This window comes from Aulostomus chinensis, chromosome 15 (genome assembly GCF_037954235.1).
Source record: "Aulostomus chinensis isolate RoL2024-O1b breed Wild chromosome 15, RoL_Achi_v1.0, whole genome shotgun sequence".
NCBI classification, from domain to species: Eukaryota; Metazoa; Chordata; class Actinopteri; order Syngnathiformes; family Aulostomidae; genus Aulostomus; species Aulostomus chinensis.
The window spans coordinates 26,285,422-26,300,968 of record NC_141334.1 but is presented as its reverse complement, the minus strand read 5'-3'; the positions used below and the strand labels follow the sequence as shown (position 1 = coordinate 26,300,968).

Below are 15,547 nucleotides of genomic sequence, written 5' to 3'. Positions count from 1 at the left end.
GCACATGTGTTCAACAGCTTGCTGGAAAGGCCGATCCAGGACAAACAGAAAATATTAGTACCTCAGCCAAGGAGGCTTTCACCCATGTCTGACTTTTAGCAGGATCACATGAAAACTACCAGTCGGATTTTACCCAACTTGGTACAGGAATGTATCTGGAGCCAATGTGGAGTCGTTAGATCTCAGGGCCGGTCCTCTGAACAACATCAGAATCTGCATTTGCTGTATGAGAAAGTTTGTGCTCTTCAGTTGTCCATCTTTCAGCATTTTTCAGAGATGCTTCGTGGATCATGGGTCAAAGAAGAAGCCTTGGAAAAAAACACTGGTTTGAGTGGAGTTGCGAGTTCTGCAAAGTCCTTGACTGTGAATGTGTTGGAGATTCAAACGTTACCAAAGAAATGTGGTCTCAATTTCTGGGACAAGTTCTGACGGACGAAAACCAGCTCCTGCTCTGACAGGACGAGGCAAGCGGACCTGAACGCTGGGATTAACGGAGTTTCATTTCAAAACAAGACAGAAGTGCAAACCAAGAGTATCGGAACTAAACTTAGTAAAATGAAAAAGACAACGAGCCACAGTTGGACAAAGACTGACAAGAGGAATGGAACTCAAATACAAACTCACCACACAACAAGAAACAGAAGGGAGAGCACAAGGAGGAGCCGACGCGATGAGAGAAGGAGGGAGAGATGAGGACGGTTCACAATTGGTTCGTGCCAGGCAGGAATGCAGGGGTGTCACGTCCAATGCAGTTTTGGTAAATATTACAGTCACTGATTCCAGTTACACATTAAGGGGGCAACTGCTGTTCGCTGTAGCTTTATTTTGCAATGACTGATTCAGTAAATAGCTCCTGCAGGCCGAGCGCTGCTCGTCCTCAGTGCGACCCAGAGGGAATGTTTCCCTCTCAGGAGCGTTAGAATCCAGCCCGGCCCTTCGCTGACTTCTAGGAATCTTTGCACAATCAATCCATCGTGGTACTGAACCTCTTTATGAGTTTTTATCCGTTTTACATGAACAGGCCGCTCTGTTCTTTCTTGACACCCCCATGCTGTACCACGTGAGGCTGTCAACCAATCAGAGCTGTTACAGGAAGCAGCCTTGGGTGTAGGGAGTCCTGGGTAATGGGGCTTGGTTAAACGTGTCTGTTTTCACAAGGACTAAAACTCCACTGGATATGACGACAACATGAGTTCATGCATAATGATACACTGACATCATCTTTCATGCAGATTCATTGGATTTGTGAAGATGTAAGTGCTGATGTGCTGCTGGAAACCAAACTGAAGAAGACAGCGGATCTGAACATGACAGGCAGCAGCACTCAGAGACGCTGCTCAGTGCCTCCACCAGCCTGGGTGCTCGCTGATGGAGAGGAACTGAAGACTCGTCCATGAGCACCGGCTGAAAAAAGCTGGTTGCTGTCTCACAAACTCCAAGAATGACACAAATGTTTAACTTATTTTTCCAAACCTCGCTAAACGACTCCCACAAGACTGCTCAAAATACTGTCAGCCAGGACATGTTGAAAACCCCGGCAGATGTTTAGAAAATTAACTGGGAAGATTTTCACGTCCTGTAGAGAAATCAGGCAATTGACTGCATCACAAAGCCTTTTTTTTTCAGATGTCACATGATGTCAACATGTCAAATCAGATGATTGCAGATTATTGAGTGCATGTTAACACGCTCAGTGAGCAACACAGGCATCCCAACTATAAAGTCCACGATCCACAGAAAGTTCTAAACTCTGAATCAACAGTGCAGCCTCTCACCTCTTAGAAGGCTGAAACATGCAACCACAGCTTCAGTGTCTGTATCCAGTATCTGGAGGAAAACCATCTCAGCCTGATGGTGGAGTTTTTGTGTGGTATTGGATCAGATATGCTACTGTTAGCATGCTAAAAGTAGCCTTCAGCACTCAGCGCTAGCGTATATGCAGGGCAACAGAAAGGAGGCGTGTGAGCATTCGGCTGGAGCTGAATACCCTGCTGCTCTGCCAACAGACCTGCTGCAGTTTCATGAGAACGTCTGAGACAGTCAGATATGAACCCCACGGCCAGCACGCCGTCTGGGATGTCTGATGGAATCGAAGTTTGAAGAGAGCAGGACACTTGCAGTGAGCGAGAAGGCGTGTTGGTGCAAACCCTTCAACGTCGCAGGGTGCAGCAGACTCTGAGGAGCAGTCCCGCCCTGAGGAGCGTTCCAGCAGGGACCTCAGAAGGTCCTCCCCTCTCACAGTCATGGAGACCCTTTCATGGCGTGTCTGACTCTTCTCCTGGACACAAACCCTGCTGATCAACAAATCACAAAGAACCAGTCGGACCGTTTGGTTCGTGTTTCTTACAGCTTTGGGTGAGCGAGATGCAGACCAAGAACCATCAGGCCATTCACTGACAACGCCTTGCTACAGATTGACAGGTTGATGAAGAGGCCAGCTAACAGCGACCTGGGGCTCCACCCTGTTGGATCACATGATACCCTGCGACCAAAGCACCCAGACAGTGGCCTGGTCTACATGTGTCCCGCTTAGCGAGGCGCTTTTAAAGATTGAATCACATGGAATAAGAACATAAACATTCTATGATCGCTTGGCTCACAAATACCTCCAAAACAGCCCCAGGATGTTGCAGATTAAACATTTTTTTATGAGATTGAAGAGATCAATATCCTTTCATTGTTCTTTAAAGTTTAGATGGAAGGAGTATCGATACTGGGGGTCGTGGGAACGTCCCCGCGCATGTCGGCACTCTGTGAAACTCACGATGTTGAGACAAAGGAATGTTATTTCATAATCTTCTAGCAATGCCACAAAACTTTTTCCATAAAAATGTTTTTCCAAGTGTGCTGTCCGGTTCTAAAATAAGAACACGCTGGGAACACAAACACATCTGCTGACAGGACCAGAAGCCGAGTGGAGGGTTGGGATATCGGTTAATCAGAACGAGACAGAAATCATGTACACGTGAGGTCACAGTGACCTTGACCTTTGACCACCGACATCTTTTTCAGGTCAGCCGAGAGTCCGAGTGGATGTTTGTCCAAACCTGAATCGGTTCCCTGGAGGCCTCCCTGAGGAGGCGCAGGATTCTTGGAACGTGTTGTTTTGCTTTTAACAAGAATTTTATAGAAACAAAAAGTGGAAAACTTGAACATCACACAGAGAGAGAAGGTCCAGTTTCAGACATGGTGCTCGGGTTAGTACAGGCGTCATCTGCCCCCAGACCTGCTCCAGCTCCCCCCAGACCTGCTCCACCTCCTCTAGACCTGCTCCACCTCCTCCAGACCTGCTCCACGTCCTCCAGACCTGCTCCACCGCCCCCCAGACCTGCTCCACCTCCTCTAGACCTGCTCCACCGCCCCCCAGACCTGCTCCACCTCCTCTAGACCTGCTCCACCTCCTCCAGAGCTGCTCCACCTCCTCCCAGGCCTGCTCTACTTCCTCCGAGACCTTCTCCACCTCCTCCAGACCTGCTGTACCCCAGGCCTGCTTCACTTCTTCCTCCTCCCTGCTCCCAGATCTTCTCCATCTCCCCCCAGACCTGCTCCACCTCCCCCCAGACCTTCTTCGCCTCTTCCAGGCCTGCTCCACCTCCTGGATCAGTCCTGGTTCACCTTGGGCTGTGAAGGGAACGACACCAGACTCTCTGACTGGTTTGAGTGATGTCACAGCTGGAACGCACCTATGAATAATCAGGTGTCTGGTGGCCTCTTTGCTATGGTTTGTGCTCTGATGACGTGCCTCTAAATACCAGAACAAAGCTGAACACGAACACATGACGCACACATGCCGCCATCCGCCACCTGCCTGCCTCAGTGCTTTGCTGCATTTCCTGTCACCTTCACATTAAAGCTCCACCTTCTCCACCAGTTTGATGGTTTTAGGAACTGGTTGGAGAATGTTTGTCATGGATGTTGCCAGGCATCCCCAGGTGGTTCTGTCTGTGGTGACTGAAGGAGGAGCAGTCACCTGTGTGTTACCTCCCTGGCTGGGAGATGGTGAAGGATATTAACTTCATAGAAACCTCTGAGATCATACATGATTATACAATAGTCCGTTTCAAACAGATAATTTGAGAGCTGGTGGAGACGACAGCCCTGCTGGGACTTTTAACCAGGTGTAACACCCTGCTTCTCAGGTGTTGGAATGAAGCAATTAAAGCTCTTGTGAGCAGCTAAGCCAGTAGCAGTGGTGCTAGGAACGCACGAGCCTTCTGTTGCTAGCTTAGACCAGAAAAGCCTGCACATCTGTATAATGATTACATTTGAGTGAAACTGTGAATGGTGTCACAACTCAAGTAGGAAGATAGTTTTTAAAACGCCAGGAGGAGAACTTCAAGACATTTGTGTTACAATGCGGGAATTAAAGTAAAAAAAAAGTTGTCACACAAACTTGCACACAAGAACCACACAGATGGGAAGTAAGAAAGTAAGTTGTGTGGAGGCTCTTAGCTTGTCAGTCAAATATACCAACTTTAGCTGCAGGAACTTCAGAAGCACCGCTGGGGGGGCACTTACACTCTATTGCTTATTCTGCCCAGACAGTCGGAGAACTGCAGCTTTGCACAGAATCAGCTAGAGGTTCTAGCACCAGGCCGATAAACCAGATGTGTTCAGCACAACTAACGTTTGAATGGTTAATTAAAAAGTTTGCATTACAGCACAGGCTGGACTCTGTAACCTATCCGATATAAATGTTCAAGTTAAGTCAGCCCCCCTGCATCCGGGGTCGCTCTCCGTCTGTCTGCGTCCTGTTGGGTGCTTAAGTTGTTCCAGAGTGACATGGAGAAGGAGGTTTCCATTTAAAAGAAGCAACCTCGTAGATGTGGCAGCTGATAAGCTGCACAATGAAAATGAATGTAGCAGCAACATGACAGCAAAGGCTGTGAGCGGGGGGGGGGGGGGGTCAAAGCAGAGTGTCTGGAACACATTCAGCAGGGACGCTTCACTCTTGTAGATTACATTTCCTCTCCATCAGCTCAACCCTTCCAATTTCAGCTCACATTTTTTTCTTCCTTTAGTGTTTTGATGGTTATCAGCTTAGCTGCTGCTCCTGTGCGCGCGTTTGTGTGTGTGTGTGTGTGTGTGTGTGTGTGTGTGTGTGTCGTGCTGGATGTACGCACTTGGCTAAACAAAACCTCTCAGCGTCTGGCTAGCTGTTCGAGCTGAGAGCATTGTGAGGTGTACTGGATGAGGGAGACCAGGCTCCAACCTGGTTCAGTCCTGGGTCCACCCGTCAGTGGTGGGTGACCGTAGTCAACGGCAGCTCTGATGCTGTTAATTAAGTCATAATTAATAAAACTTCATCACAAGTAGGACAATTGAGCTCATCATCTGTGTCAGAGGGTGAAAGAGAGGCTATCGTATGCACTCTTTGACCGTGGAGCCAAATGAAATGCCTTCATATGACAGGGAGTGTGGAGTGATGTCACAGGCCCCGCTGTCTGTTATCACTGCTTCAGCTGTAAAAACAGCCAATGAAATTTGTCCAGCGTCGCTAAACGCCCACAAAATGCCTCACCTCTTGATCACAAATTGATCCATTCGGTGTTAGAACACTTGGAAAGTTAAATCTTTCATCCCCATTCAAGTTAGCAGAGGGCTAACAGGAAGTAGTCTTCCCAGCCGCCTGCATTAGTAGCAGTTCAGGCTGGAAAATGATGGATAAATCACCTTTCACACACAATGCCTGCAGAATGACCGATCAGAATGTGATCCATTTGGTCTGGTTGTAATCAGGAGCTCTGCTGGAGCCCAGATCTTGTGCTGCAACACAAATGACTGGGAATGCTACTTGTGTCAAAGATGAATAAATCCTATGATTTTGATATTTCAAAGGACTGATCTGAAGATCATTAAACAACAACTACAGATTTTATAAACAAATACCAAGAGACCAAAAGGTGATAATTCTCTCATGGCTGCTCCAGTCGGTGCTGTTTCTGTTGCCATGTTGGCGCTGACCCAGCCTCGCTCCAGTATTTGTGCACGTGTCTGAGTGAGAGTGTGCTTCCTCGAGGCAATGACGCAGGGCCGGTTGGTGCGATTTTATGGACAATGGAGCAGTCCGGCTGCGGTCTCTCGCCCGTTCTCTCCCTATCATGCCCCACAGTGGAGGACTGTGAAGCACTGCAGCCTCTGGGAGGAAGCCCACCTCCTCACCGGTGTATCTGAGCTGTCGCTAAGGGGAGGCTTGTTTTCACATGACTCAGATGTCTGGGCATTCGTCTGCATGAGGAAGACCAGCCTTGACGACGGCAGTAATCTGCGAGGGCTGTGCCTGCTGCATTAAATTGATCTTTCTTGATTACCCCCCCCCCGCATGTTTGGCGAAAACTGAGCTGTTTTTAAAAACAAAACGATCAGCACTATATATTCGTTTCATTTGGTAATTTGGCTCAACGTACAATGCAAATAAAACCCAGTAAATAATGCATGTAAGCGTATTTGAATGTCTTGAGATGTGAGATGTCATCAACATCCAGCAGCTGTGTGTTACTGAAGCCAGGGTCAAGTTAAAATGGCTACAATCCCACGTTTCTCTTTGTCTGACACATGACGAGGCACGAGCGCTGACACAAACAGCCTCATCCTGTTGTTTTTGGAGAATCACTTGTTGATGCTGAAGATGATTAATGGTACAATCACTTACCTGCAGTGTGAATCTTATCCTCAGCTTTGTCTCGTGTTGAATGTGCAGCCTCTTCAGAGGCAAAAGGAAACCTCACCTCATTATAATACAGGCTTTTAGCTATGCTAATCAGGCTATTTGCATGCAAACCACCTGTCTTTGGGGAATTACAAAATTTTTTTCATTGTACTGTAATTTTAACCGCTATCTATCTTACTTTTTTCTAATTCTTAAAAGCAGAAAGAAACCCAATCAAACTGGAATCCTTAATATCCAAACAAACATTAGCATAAATACAAAGACAAGAGGAATTGCTGTCGGATTGGACCAGTGAAGCCATTGTCAGCAGTTAGAGAGAAAGCAATGAATCTTTCAAACTGTCATCCCCGGGGGAAATCCTCATGTCTTCATTATGGCTGCGGGGGATATTTGAATATATGAAGGACATTCATTAAGAAGTTCAGAATGAAAGAATACACTGGAAAGGTTATAGATTTAAAATTCAAGCATAAAATGTCATTGGGAACTGATAAGGACAAGTCAGAAGAAACTAGCATTAATGCTGGTCGCGTCACCGGCAGACAGTGTTGGTAGCAACGCTAACAAAAGTAACGCAGTTACGCTCATTTCTTACTTTTAGCTGTAACACAGTAAACATTCCTGCTGGAATTTTATTCATATTTCAACGCCAGCTATAAGTGGAGGTTCTTCACAGAGCAGTAAAGTAGAGGACTCTCTGCATCATAGTTCCCTGAGGACAGGATGCTAACGGTGAGCTAGGACCGAGAGATGCAGCTCGCAGGTGAGGGAGGACGAGTGCACGCACCCACAACAGCAGAGACCAGCTTCTCTGTGTCAGCTGAGCTGCTTTTACCCTGAAAAGCCTCTCAACAGAGTGTTGTGTTTTAACAGTGGAGCGATAAGCTACGCTGCCATATAGACCGCGTTGACAAGCAGGGCCGTGGGTCACACGGAGACTCTCAACTACAGGTAATAAACTGCACTGAAGTTAAAAAAAAGCCTCTGAAATGTTGGCGTGGTTTGTCGTTATTGTTGCTGATTTTGGTGAAAGAAGCAGAAGAAATGTAACTCACTACTGACAGTAACTGTCACTTTCAAATCACAGTAACTAGTAGTTTGGAATAGATTACTTTCAGAACATAACTCATTCAAGGAAGAACCCACGAAATGTGGCAGCACCTCTGGAGCACAAATTCCCCTTTTCCTTTTTTTAGTTTGGCAGTTTCGCTGAGCTCTTTTGCTAAAGCTGCTGCTCTCTGAGCCCTCGGTGCAGGACCGGCCTCATGAAGATTCACTTGAACTTTGAGGGGCTGTAAATCTTGCTTTCATACGTTTTCCTTTCTCCTTTTGCAACAGAATTCAGTGGTCAAGACTCAAAAGCAGCCGCTAACGCAACTGTTTAGACGAGTTGCCTCCTGCTTGCTGTGTGCTGCCTCACACCTAAATCTGAGCAGAACGGCATCACCAGAGGTGCTCACTTCTTCTGTGGATGTTTTATTTTTCATCAACCCACAGCTCTTCTCTGTGTCCCTTACTGCTCCACCTGCAACACACGAGCTGACAGCGAGCTAGAACACGGCAGAAATATGAAATCACACGCTTTCCTTTAACCCCTGAGATGAAACCTTGCAGCCAACATCAGTCCTGAGCCTGGGATTAACTATGTCCACAACAATACAGGAAGTCCTTGACCAGGCTTCAAATCCATCCACCTTGAGGTGGAGGAGGAAGAGTCCAATCAAGACGAGATGAATAAATGATACTATGAATTGTAAGTGTGGTTGGTGTGGAGCCGGGTGTAGCGAGTCGGGCGGAGGGAGGGCTGCTGGCTCAGGTTAATGAGGTGGTCTGGGAGTGTCGACTGGGCACTGACTGCACTGTGTGGAGCTCGCTGTAGCCTCGGGGTGGGGGGGGGATTTGGAGCCCGAAGACCACAAGTGAGACTCTTTGCCTGCGGCTGTGTATGCACTTGTGCCTTTGAGTGTGTGTGTGTGTGTGTGTGTGTGTGTGTGTGTGTGTGTGTGTGTGTGTAAGGGAGAGTCAACCAGGATGACACTGGTTGAAGCTTTGCTAGCTCTGACTTTAGCATTGGCATTTGTAGATTAATATACATGTCTGTGTTTGCATGCCTGCCCACTCCCGAGTGTACGAGGTGTGTTTGTGCTCTGATCTGTGTGTTTTGCGATTTTCGGTTTTGACTCCCAACCACAAATGTGTACACAGGGGCCCCCCCGCCCCGATCTCATTACCATTCTGCCCTTCCCTCCATCATTTTACTCAACGCCATCAAGGCTTCGCCTCCTGGTGTTTGCATTGTAAATTAGGCCTGACAATAAGGTGATGATTAGATCCCACTTTTATTCAAAACGCCTGATTTATTTATTCATCTTCCTCTCTTGCAGGACAGCAACATGCATAGTATGTGACCGAGGTGACGTAGCCACTTCCAAATGCTATTCATTACAGTCGCAGGCCAACATCTTCACCAACAGGACAGACTAGATGAGATTTTGATGGAAGGGAGTGAAAAGGATAGCTCCTCCGTGCCCCCCCCATCAGCTTGGACCCGTTCATCATGTGGAGACAGGAAGTCAGTCCAGCCTTTGGTGTCACTCACACCAAATTACCCTTCCCTCTTCAATCATATGGAGCTCCAGACCTCAGATGACCGAACGCCAGTAGCTTAGCTGCAATGAATGCTAGCAAAGTTATCAAATACACTCAAAAACCCACTCAATTCCATCAGATACATGGAAACTACAGAGCACAAATCACTGCACCGGCGTCAGCTGCATAGCTGTTCTGAATCTGGCCTGAGTAGGAGAACATAACCAACAATACAAAAATGACTAACAAAGTATGTCGGCTGATAACGGCGGCAGACGTGCGGTTTGGATTTGTCCTCTGATGATGTGATAAAAAGCTTTAAAATAGCTGCTGATGGTATTCTTTTTGTTCCCATATCACAAAAGCAGGAAGAAAGATCGACAAAACAACAGAGATAAACAAGCCCTAGAAACCTGGGGGAGCCCGGACTGAACTCATCATCAGTACGATCACCGCTGATATTGACGAGGACTCAAGGAACAACAGGCGGTCCTCTTCATTTCATCGAGGCATGTGACAAATGTTGAGACTGTCCCTCAAGGGTTCCTGAAATATTGCGTTGATGAGACTGAGACAGACAGTGACAGGCATCGCTAGTGATGATGACCTTGACCTTTAACCCCGTACCCTCCTACAATTCCTCCGTCACCCTAAGAGTCATTTGAGCCAAACTTGTTCTGTAACTCTTGAAACATTGAGGTAACACCTGTTTGCAGCTGGATTTTTGTTCGTCTTGTTAGTGAATTTGTTTGTTTATAGTATTTGGAAAAAAAGGACAGTTTCTCACCATAAAGAGGCTGAGGCAGGTGAGCTGTCCCACCGTGATGCATTCAGGGGGAGCTGGTTGTTCTGTCCCACCGTGATGCATTCAGGGGGAGCTGGTTGTTCTGTCCCACCGTGATGCATTCAGGGGGAGCTGGTTGTTCTGTCCCACCGTGATGCATTCAGGGGGAGCTGGTTGTTCTGTCCCACCGTGATGCATTCAGGGGGAGCTGGTTGTTCTGTCCCACCATGTTGCATTCAGGGGGAGCTGGTTGTTCTGTCCCACCGTGTTGCATTCAGGGGGAGCTGGTTGTTCTGTCCCACCGTGATGCATTCAGAGGGAGCTGGTTGTTATCAGCATCGCGTTAGACAGCCGTCTCCATCCTGGTTATTTCAGTCACTTGTGAGTCAACTCCAGGCATCACATGACACCTCGGTTGACTACTTTGTCAGTCTCGACATGTGTTGATGATCCGATATGAGAGATCTTTTAATAAACTGATGCAAAACACCTGTCAAGATGAATGTTGATGATGTTAAATCTATGGCAGGGGAACTTTCCTGGGTCGCTACAACTCGGTACATAATATTCACCTTCATGGCGAAGCAGCTTGGGGCTGAAGTGGGGCGGCCAGAGGCAGTGATCCAACCATGTGACCGGATCCCGTTTACCACATCAGCGCCAGTGGTAGACGGGATGCAAGTGCAGCAGAAGCCCGTCTCCACCTGGGAATTGTCAGAAACCTGAATGCTGAACAGAGGCATTTCTTACAGCACAGAAACCAAAAGAGGAGTGTGAGAGCCTCCAATCCAAAAGCACACAACCCTTTGATGTTTCTTCGAATAATTTTATGCCTACTTCTCATTTTCCATTTTATGCTTGTTATTGAATTTTGATTGCGACTACAGGCACTTTTCAATTGATATGCATTATGAACTCTGTAATAATTCAAAGGCCTTTGTTGAGGAACAAACATGTCATTTGTCCTCCAAACGGATTGTTCTACTTCTTGTGTTCACCTTTGAGTGAGAGAGAGTCGCTGCCACGTGATTATCGCCTCCTCTCTGACATGGACTGAAGTTTAATTCTGCTGGAGGAATTAAGAGTCGGCGGCCCGGTGGAGCAGTGGTCCTCACTGTGGCCCCCCATCAAGAAGGTTGTGGGTGGAGCCCCGGCTGCAGCACGGGGTCTTTCTGGGTGAGTCTCCATGTTCTCCCTGTTCCTGCTGGGTTCTCTCTGGTACTCCAGCTTCCTCCACAGTCCAAAGACATCAAGAGGGACCAGGTTAATCCAGACTCTAAATTGACCGTAGGCGTGGCTGGGAGAGCCAATGGTTGTCTGTCTCTATGTGTTGGCCCTGCCATGGACTGGTGACCTGTCCAGGGGGAAGGCTGCTGGGATAGGCTCCACCCCCACCACCCTGAACAGGGGAAGAGGGAGAAGATGGAGGGAGGGAAGGAAATAAGAGCCTTGTCTGCTGGGGTTTTTCAGCGCTCTCCTGGGTTGTTGAGTATTCAGCGGCCGGTGGCATGTGTCTGTGCACATGTCATGCGTCTGTGTATATTTATGGGTGCCTGCTCAAATTTGGCGGCTTGTTCCTTCGAGGGATGGCGAAACTTGAGAGGCCGACTAAAATACTGTGCAGTAATTGGAATTGCTTTATCTTCTGTCTCATCAATTAATGTGCAATTTTCCATTTAATCACTAACACGCTCGCTGCATTTGCAATTAAAATGAGGACTGATAACAGGGAAGATGCCTTTCAGCTGATAACAGTTGGAACGAGACCAGGAACCCGAAGACACAATCAGTACACAAAATGACTCGCACAGACATGCACATGGCACACAAACAAGTGTTAATATTGCAAACAGTCATGCACATTTCATGCTGCAGTCAATACACACGCAAACACAACACACATGATAACAGGATCAAACACGCAGCTAAACCCTGAACTAGAACATGCCAGTGAAACCAAACCGCCGTCTGACGTGTTGGTGCCGCTCACATCAAGCAGCCAGTCGTCCTGGCTTTGATTCCACCGGACGGAGGCATCGCTGGGGTCTGGGTCTCACTGAGAGACGAGCTCACCGGCGGGGAACGTCTCTCGTGTGTTGTCCTGATTCGGAAGAGACGGGTGAGATGTTCCCATCACTTCCTGTCTGGCACAAACATTCTCCGAAGAGTCTTTTCACTCTTTGATCTCAAAACCCAGATGGAGGGACGATGGGAGGAGCAGGCCTTCCCAGTATTAACCAGCCTACTGATAAACACTCACTATGATGTTCTTGTACTCCTGTGTCTGCAGTATTCAGTGTAATTTATTGGGTAACATTTATTACAACTCAGAAAGTTGAGGATGGATTTTGATGAAATTTAGCAGGATAGAATTTAGACTGAGGCACAGTTGATTTTGGAATTGATCAGGATCTGATGTCACATCACCCTGACTGATGCCTTCGCTCTTCGCCTGCCCTTCAGGATTTCTTTCTTTGAAAATTACACGTTGCCAGTTCACCCTCCAAGGCTCCTGCCCTTTGCCTCCTCCGTCACGCGGAGTTTTCGGCTGCAACTTTAACAAAGCTGGAGGCAGCACGAGGAATCGAACCAGCGGCCCCTTGTCAGGGAGCCGCTGCGCTTCCTGGGCACCCTGAGTCAGGGCATTGATGATATTTGATTTTTTTATGTTATTCCCTGATGTAGATCCTTGGATAGTAATAATAATCACTGTTTTGTGCAGCACCAACATTGTGACAAAGTACTTTATAACAACACATAAAAAAAACGATATGTTGGAATAAAATTAACAGTTGTTAAATACACAGAGCAAGTAATAAGACCTAAATAAAAGCTTGTTTAAAAAGGTGCTTCTTAAAACCAGAGGGGGCTGTGGTGTGCCTGGCTCCTCCGCACAGACGGGTCCTGCTACCAAAGACCCGGCGTGGCTCAGAAGGAACTGATAATGCGGATCCTTGGAGGTCAGGTGTGTTTACTCAACACCTCTGCTCCCTCTGAGCAGTCTTGGCTGTGCAGATATTTTGCTCTGATTTTCCAGTTCTGTTTCACTGTCTCATAAGCTAGTAATGACCCTGTGGGTGGGGGCGGGGTGGGGGTGGGGGGCCGTGAGGCCTCCCTCTTTAGTTACCCATGCAGCCAACATTTGCACTTTAAAGAAATAATTAGAGGTTTGACATTGTGCCTGTAAGAGAATGAAAGTTGTGTTGTTCTAAAAAGCGTGCAGGCTTTATTTGCTCTCACTCGTCTCAAACCAGCCCTGTGGTCACACGGTTAATTTACAGGACATTTTCATGAAGCTCATACACATAGGTTATACGTAGCTTCAGGACGCCACTCCTGCTGTGCTTGCCTATAGTAAGTTGAGGTGATGGCAGGGGGTCTGTGTGTGTGTGTGTGTGTGTGTGTGTGTGTGTGAGTGCATAACATCGCCCTGAACCAATTATCTCCTTCAGTGGGGGTGATGGTTACAGCATCGTTCCGCGGGGTAAAGCCCTCAGCCCTGTGGGGTCCAGCCAATAGCAATTAGCCCACTGACAACAGCCCTAATTAGCCCTTTTGATTGGCTTGGTAACAGAGTAACAACAACAGCAGCAGTCAACACACGGAGACGACCAAGGTGACTTACTCCTCTCTGATGCGTTGCTTTCAGGACAACTGTAATTAGCAATGTGTGTCTTCACTCGGTAAACAAGTGCAGTGTCTTCATGAACCAGCTAAAGAATCCCTGTAAGGACTTCATGACCGGGGGGCTTCTGGAGGTGTTGTTGCATTAACACCAGTCGTTCTGTCAGCTCAACGTGCAGGGAGAAACCGACGGGGAACCAAGTCGATGACTCAATGGAGAAGGAGAGAGAGAAGTGTGTGTGTGAGAGGGAGAGAGAGAAAGAGAGAGAGAGGTGTGTGTGAGGGAGAGAGAGAGAGAGAGGTGTGGGTGAGGGAGAGAGAGAGAGAGAGGTGTGTGTGTGTGTGTGTGTGAGGGAGAGAGAGAAAGATAGAGAGGTGTGTGTGAGGGAGAGAGAGAGAGAGAGGTGTGGGTGAGGGAGAGAGAGAGAGAGAGAGGTGTGTGTGTGTGAGGGAGAGAGAGAAAGAGAGAGAGGTGTGTGTGAGAGAGAGAGAGAGAGGTGTGGGTGAGGGAGAGAGAGAGAGAGAGAGGTGTGGGTGAGGGAGAGAGTGAGAGAGAGAGGTGTGTGTGTGTGTGTGAGGGAGAGAGAGAAAGATAGAGAGGTGTGTGTGAGGGAGAGAGAGAGAGAGAGAGGTGTGGGTGAGGGAGAGAGAGAGAGAGAGGTGTGTGTGTGAGGGAGAGAGAGAGGTGTGTGTGTGTGTGTGGGAGAGAGAGAAGTGTGTGTGTTTGTGTGTGTATGAGGGAGAGAGAGAGAAAGAGAGAGATGTGTGTGAGTGTGTGAGAGAGAGAGCGAGAGGTGTGTGTGAGGGAGAGAGAGACAGAGAGATGTGTGAGGGAGAGAGAGAGAGAGACAGAGAGGTGTGTGTGAGGGAGAGAGAGAGAGAGAGGCTTCTATTATTTAATCATAGCAGCACCTGGTGGCTGCTCCTGTAATAGAATTTACAATCTTTGCACTCAATTCATGTTTCTTTTTTTTCTGCTTCCTCCAGTCTCAATGTGAAGCAATCCCATGATGCAACATGTGTCCCCAGCACCTGCAGTGACAATGATGGCCACCCAGAGCGTTCCTCCACCATCATACCAGGAGAGCCAACAGGTCAGCCCTCATCACAAAGTACCAACACCTGATCTATTAGCAGTCGGGGGCCCACAAAAACCCACCATTTCCGACCCAAGTTGGTCTGAGTCGCTTTGAATATTTGCATCCCTCCCTGGCTGGAGAAGTGAGGAAGAAACCTCGGTTAATATTTTGTTTGCAAGACTCAGAATTTAAGAAGATAAAAACTGGAGTCTGTATCTGATTCGCTGATGCGGATTAATTTGGAGTTTTTGACTGCACAGACAACCACAGACGGATGGGTGGGGGTGGGTTGGGAGGAGGTGGGCAGAGCTGAACGTCCACCGGCCTCACACAAGTATGAGAAGGAAGTCTAAGGACCTGCTCTGCCCCGATCCTCCGGTCCTACAGAGAGAAATCGCTCTTAATTCTGCTGAAGGTCGTAAGCTGCAGGCGTCTCTTCTCTCCCGTGCGCTCGGTGTATTTGCACGTCTGCCTTCTCTCTTCTGACTGAGTTTTCAAGGTGTTGTCCCCAGCATCGTATCCTCGCCTGCTTTAATTCTGTCTCTCACAGTCTTGTCGACCCGTCTTCCTGTCCATGGTTTGAGTGTGTATCAGCACACACGACTGGGTCTCTCACTCGATGCAGACGCGTTCACTGTTTTTCTTCTCTTGATGTCCTCCAGTGTCTGTCACATTTCTCTCCCAGACAGACAGAAGCGCTCCACCACAAAGATCGCTGCATAAAGTGATACCGCAGTCAAAACACAAGTTCCTACATTTCAGAATCGTGTTTGACAAAAGACAACAAGCAGAGAAACCACA

At 47.8% G+C, this 15,547-nt stretch overlaps 1 protein-coding gene across 6 annotated transcripts in view; it reads left to right on the top strand.

Annotated features, from left to right (window-relative positions):
• The window catches only part of LOC147249295 (homeobox protein PKNOX2-like), a 99,998-nt gene that overhangs the window by 52,061 nt on the left and 32,390 nt on the right, over positions 1-15,547 (top strand). For all 6 annotated transcript variants that reach the window (XM_086226293.1, XM_086226291.1, XM_086226295.1 and 3 more), the window contains one exon: positions 14,655-14,761. In XM_086226293.1, coding sequence (XP_086082419.1) covers positions 14,675-14,761 — 87 coding nt within the window. In that variant the 5' untranslated portion in view covers positions 14,655-14,674. The remainder of the gene's footprint in view (positions 1-14,654; positions 14,762-15,547) is intronic.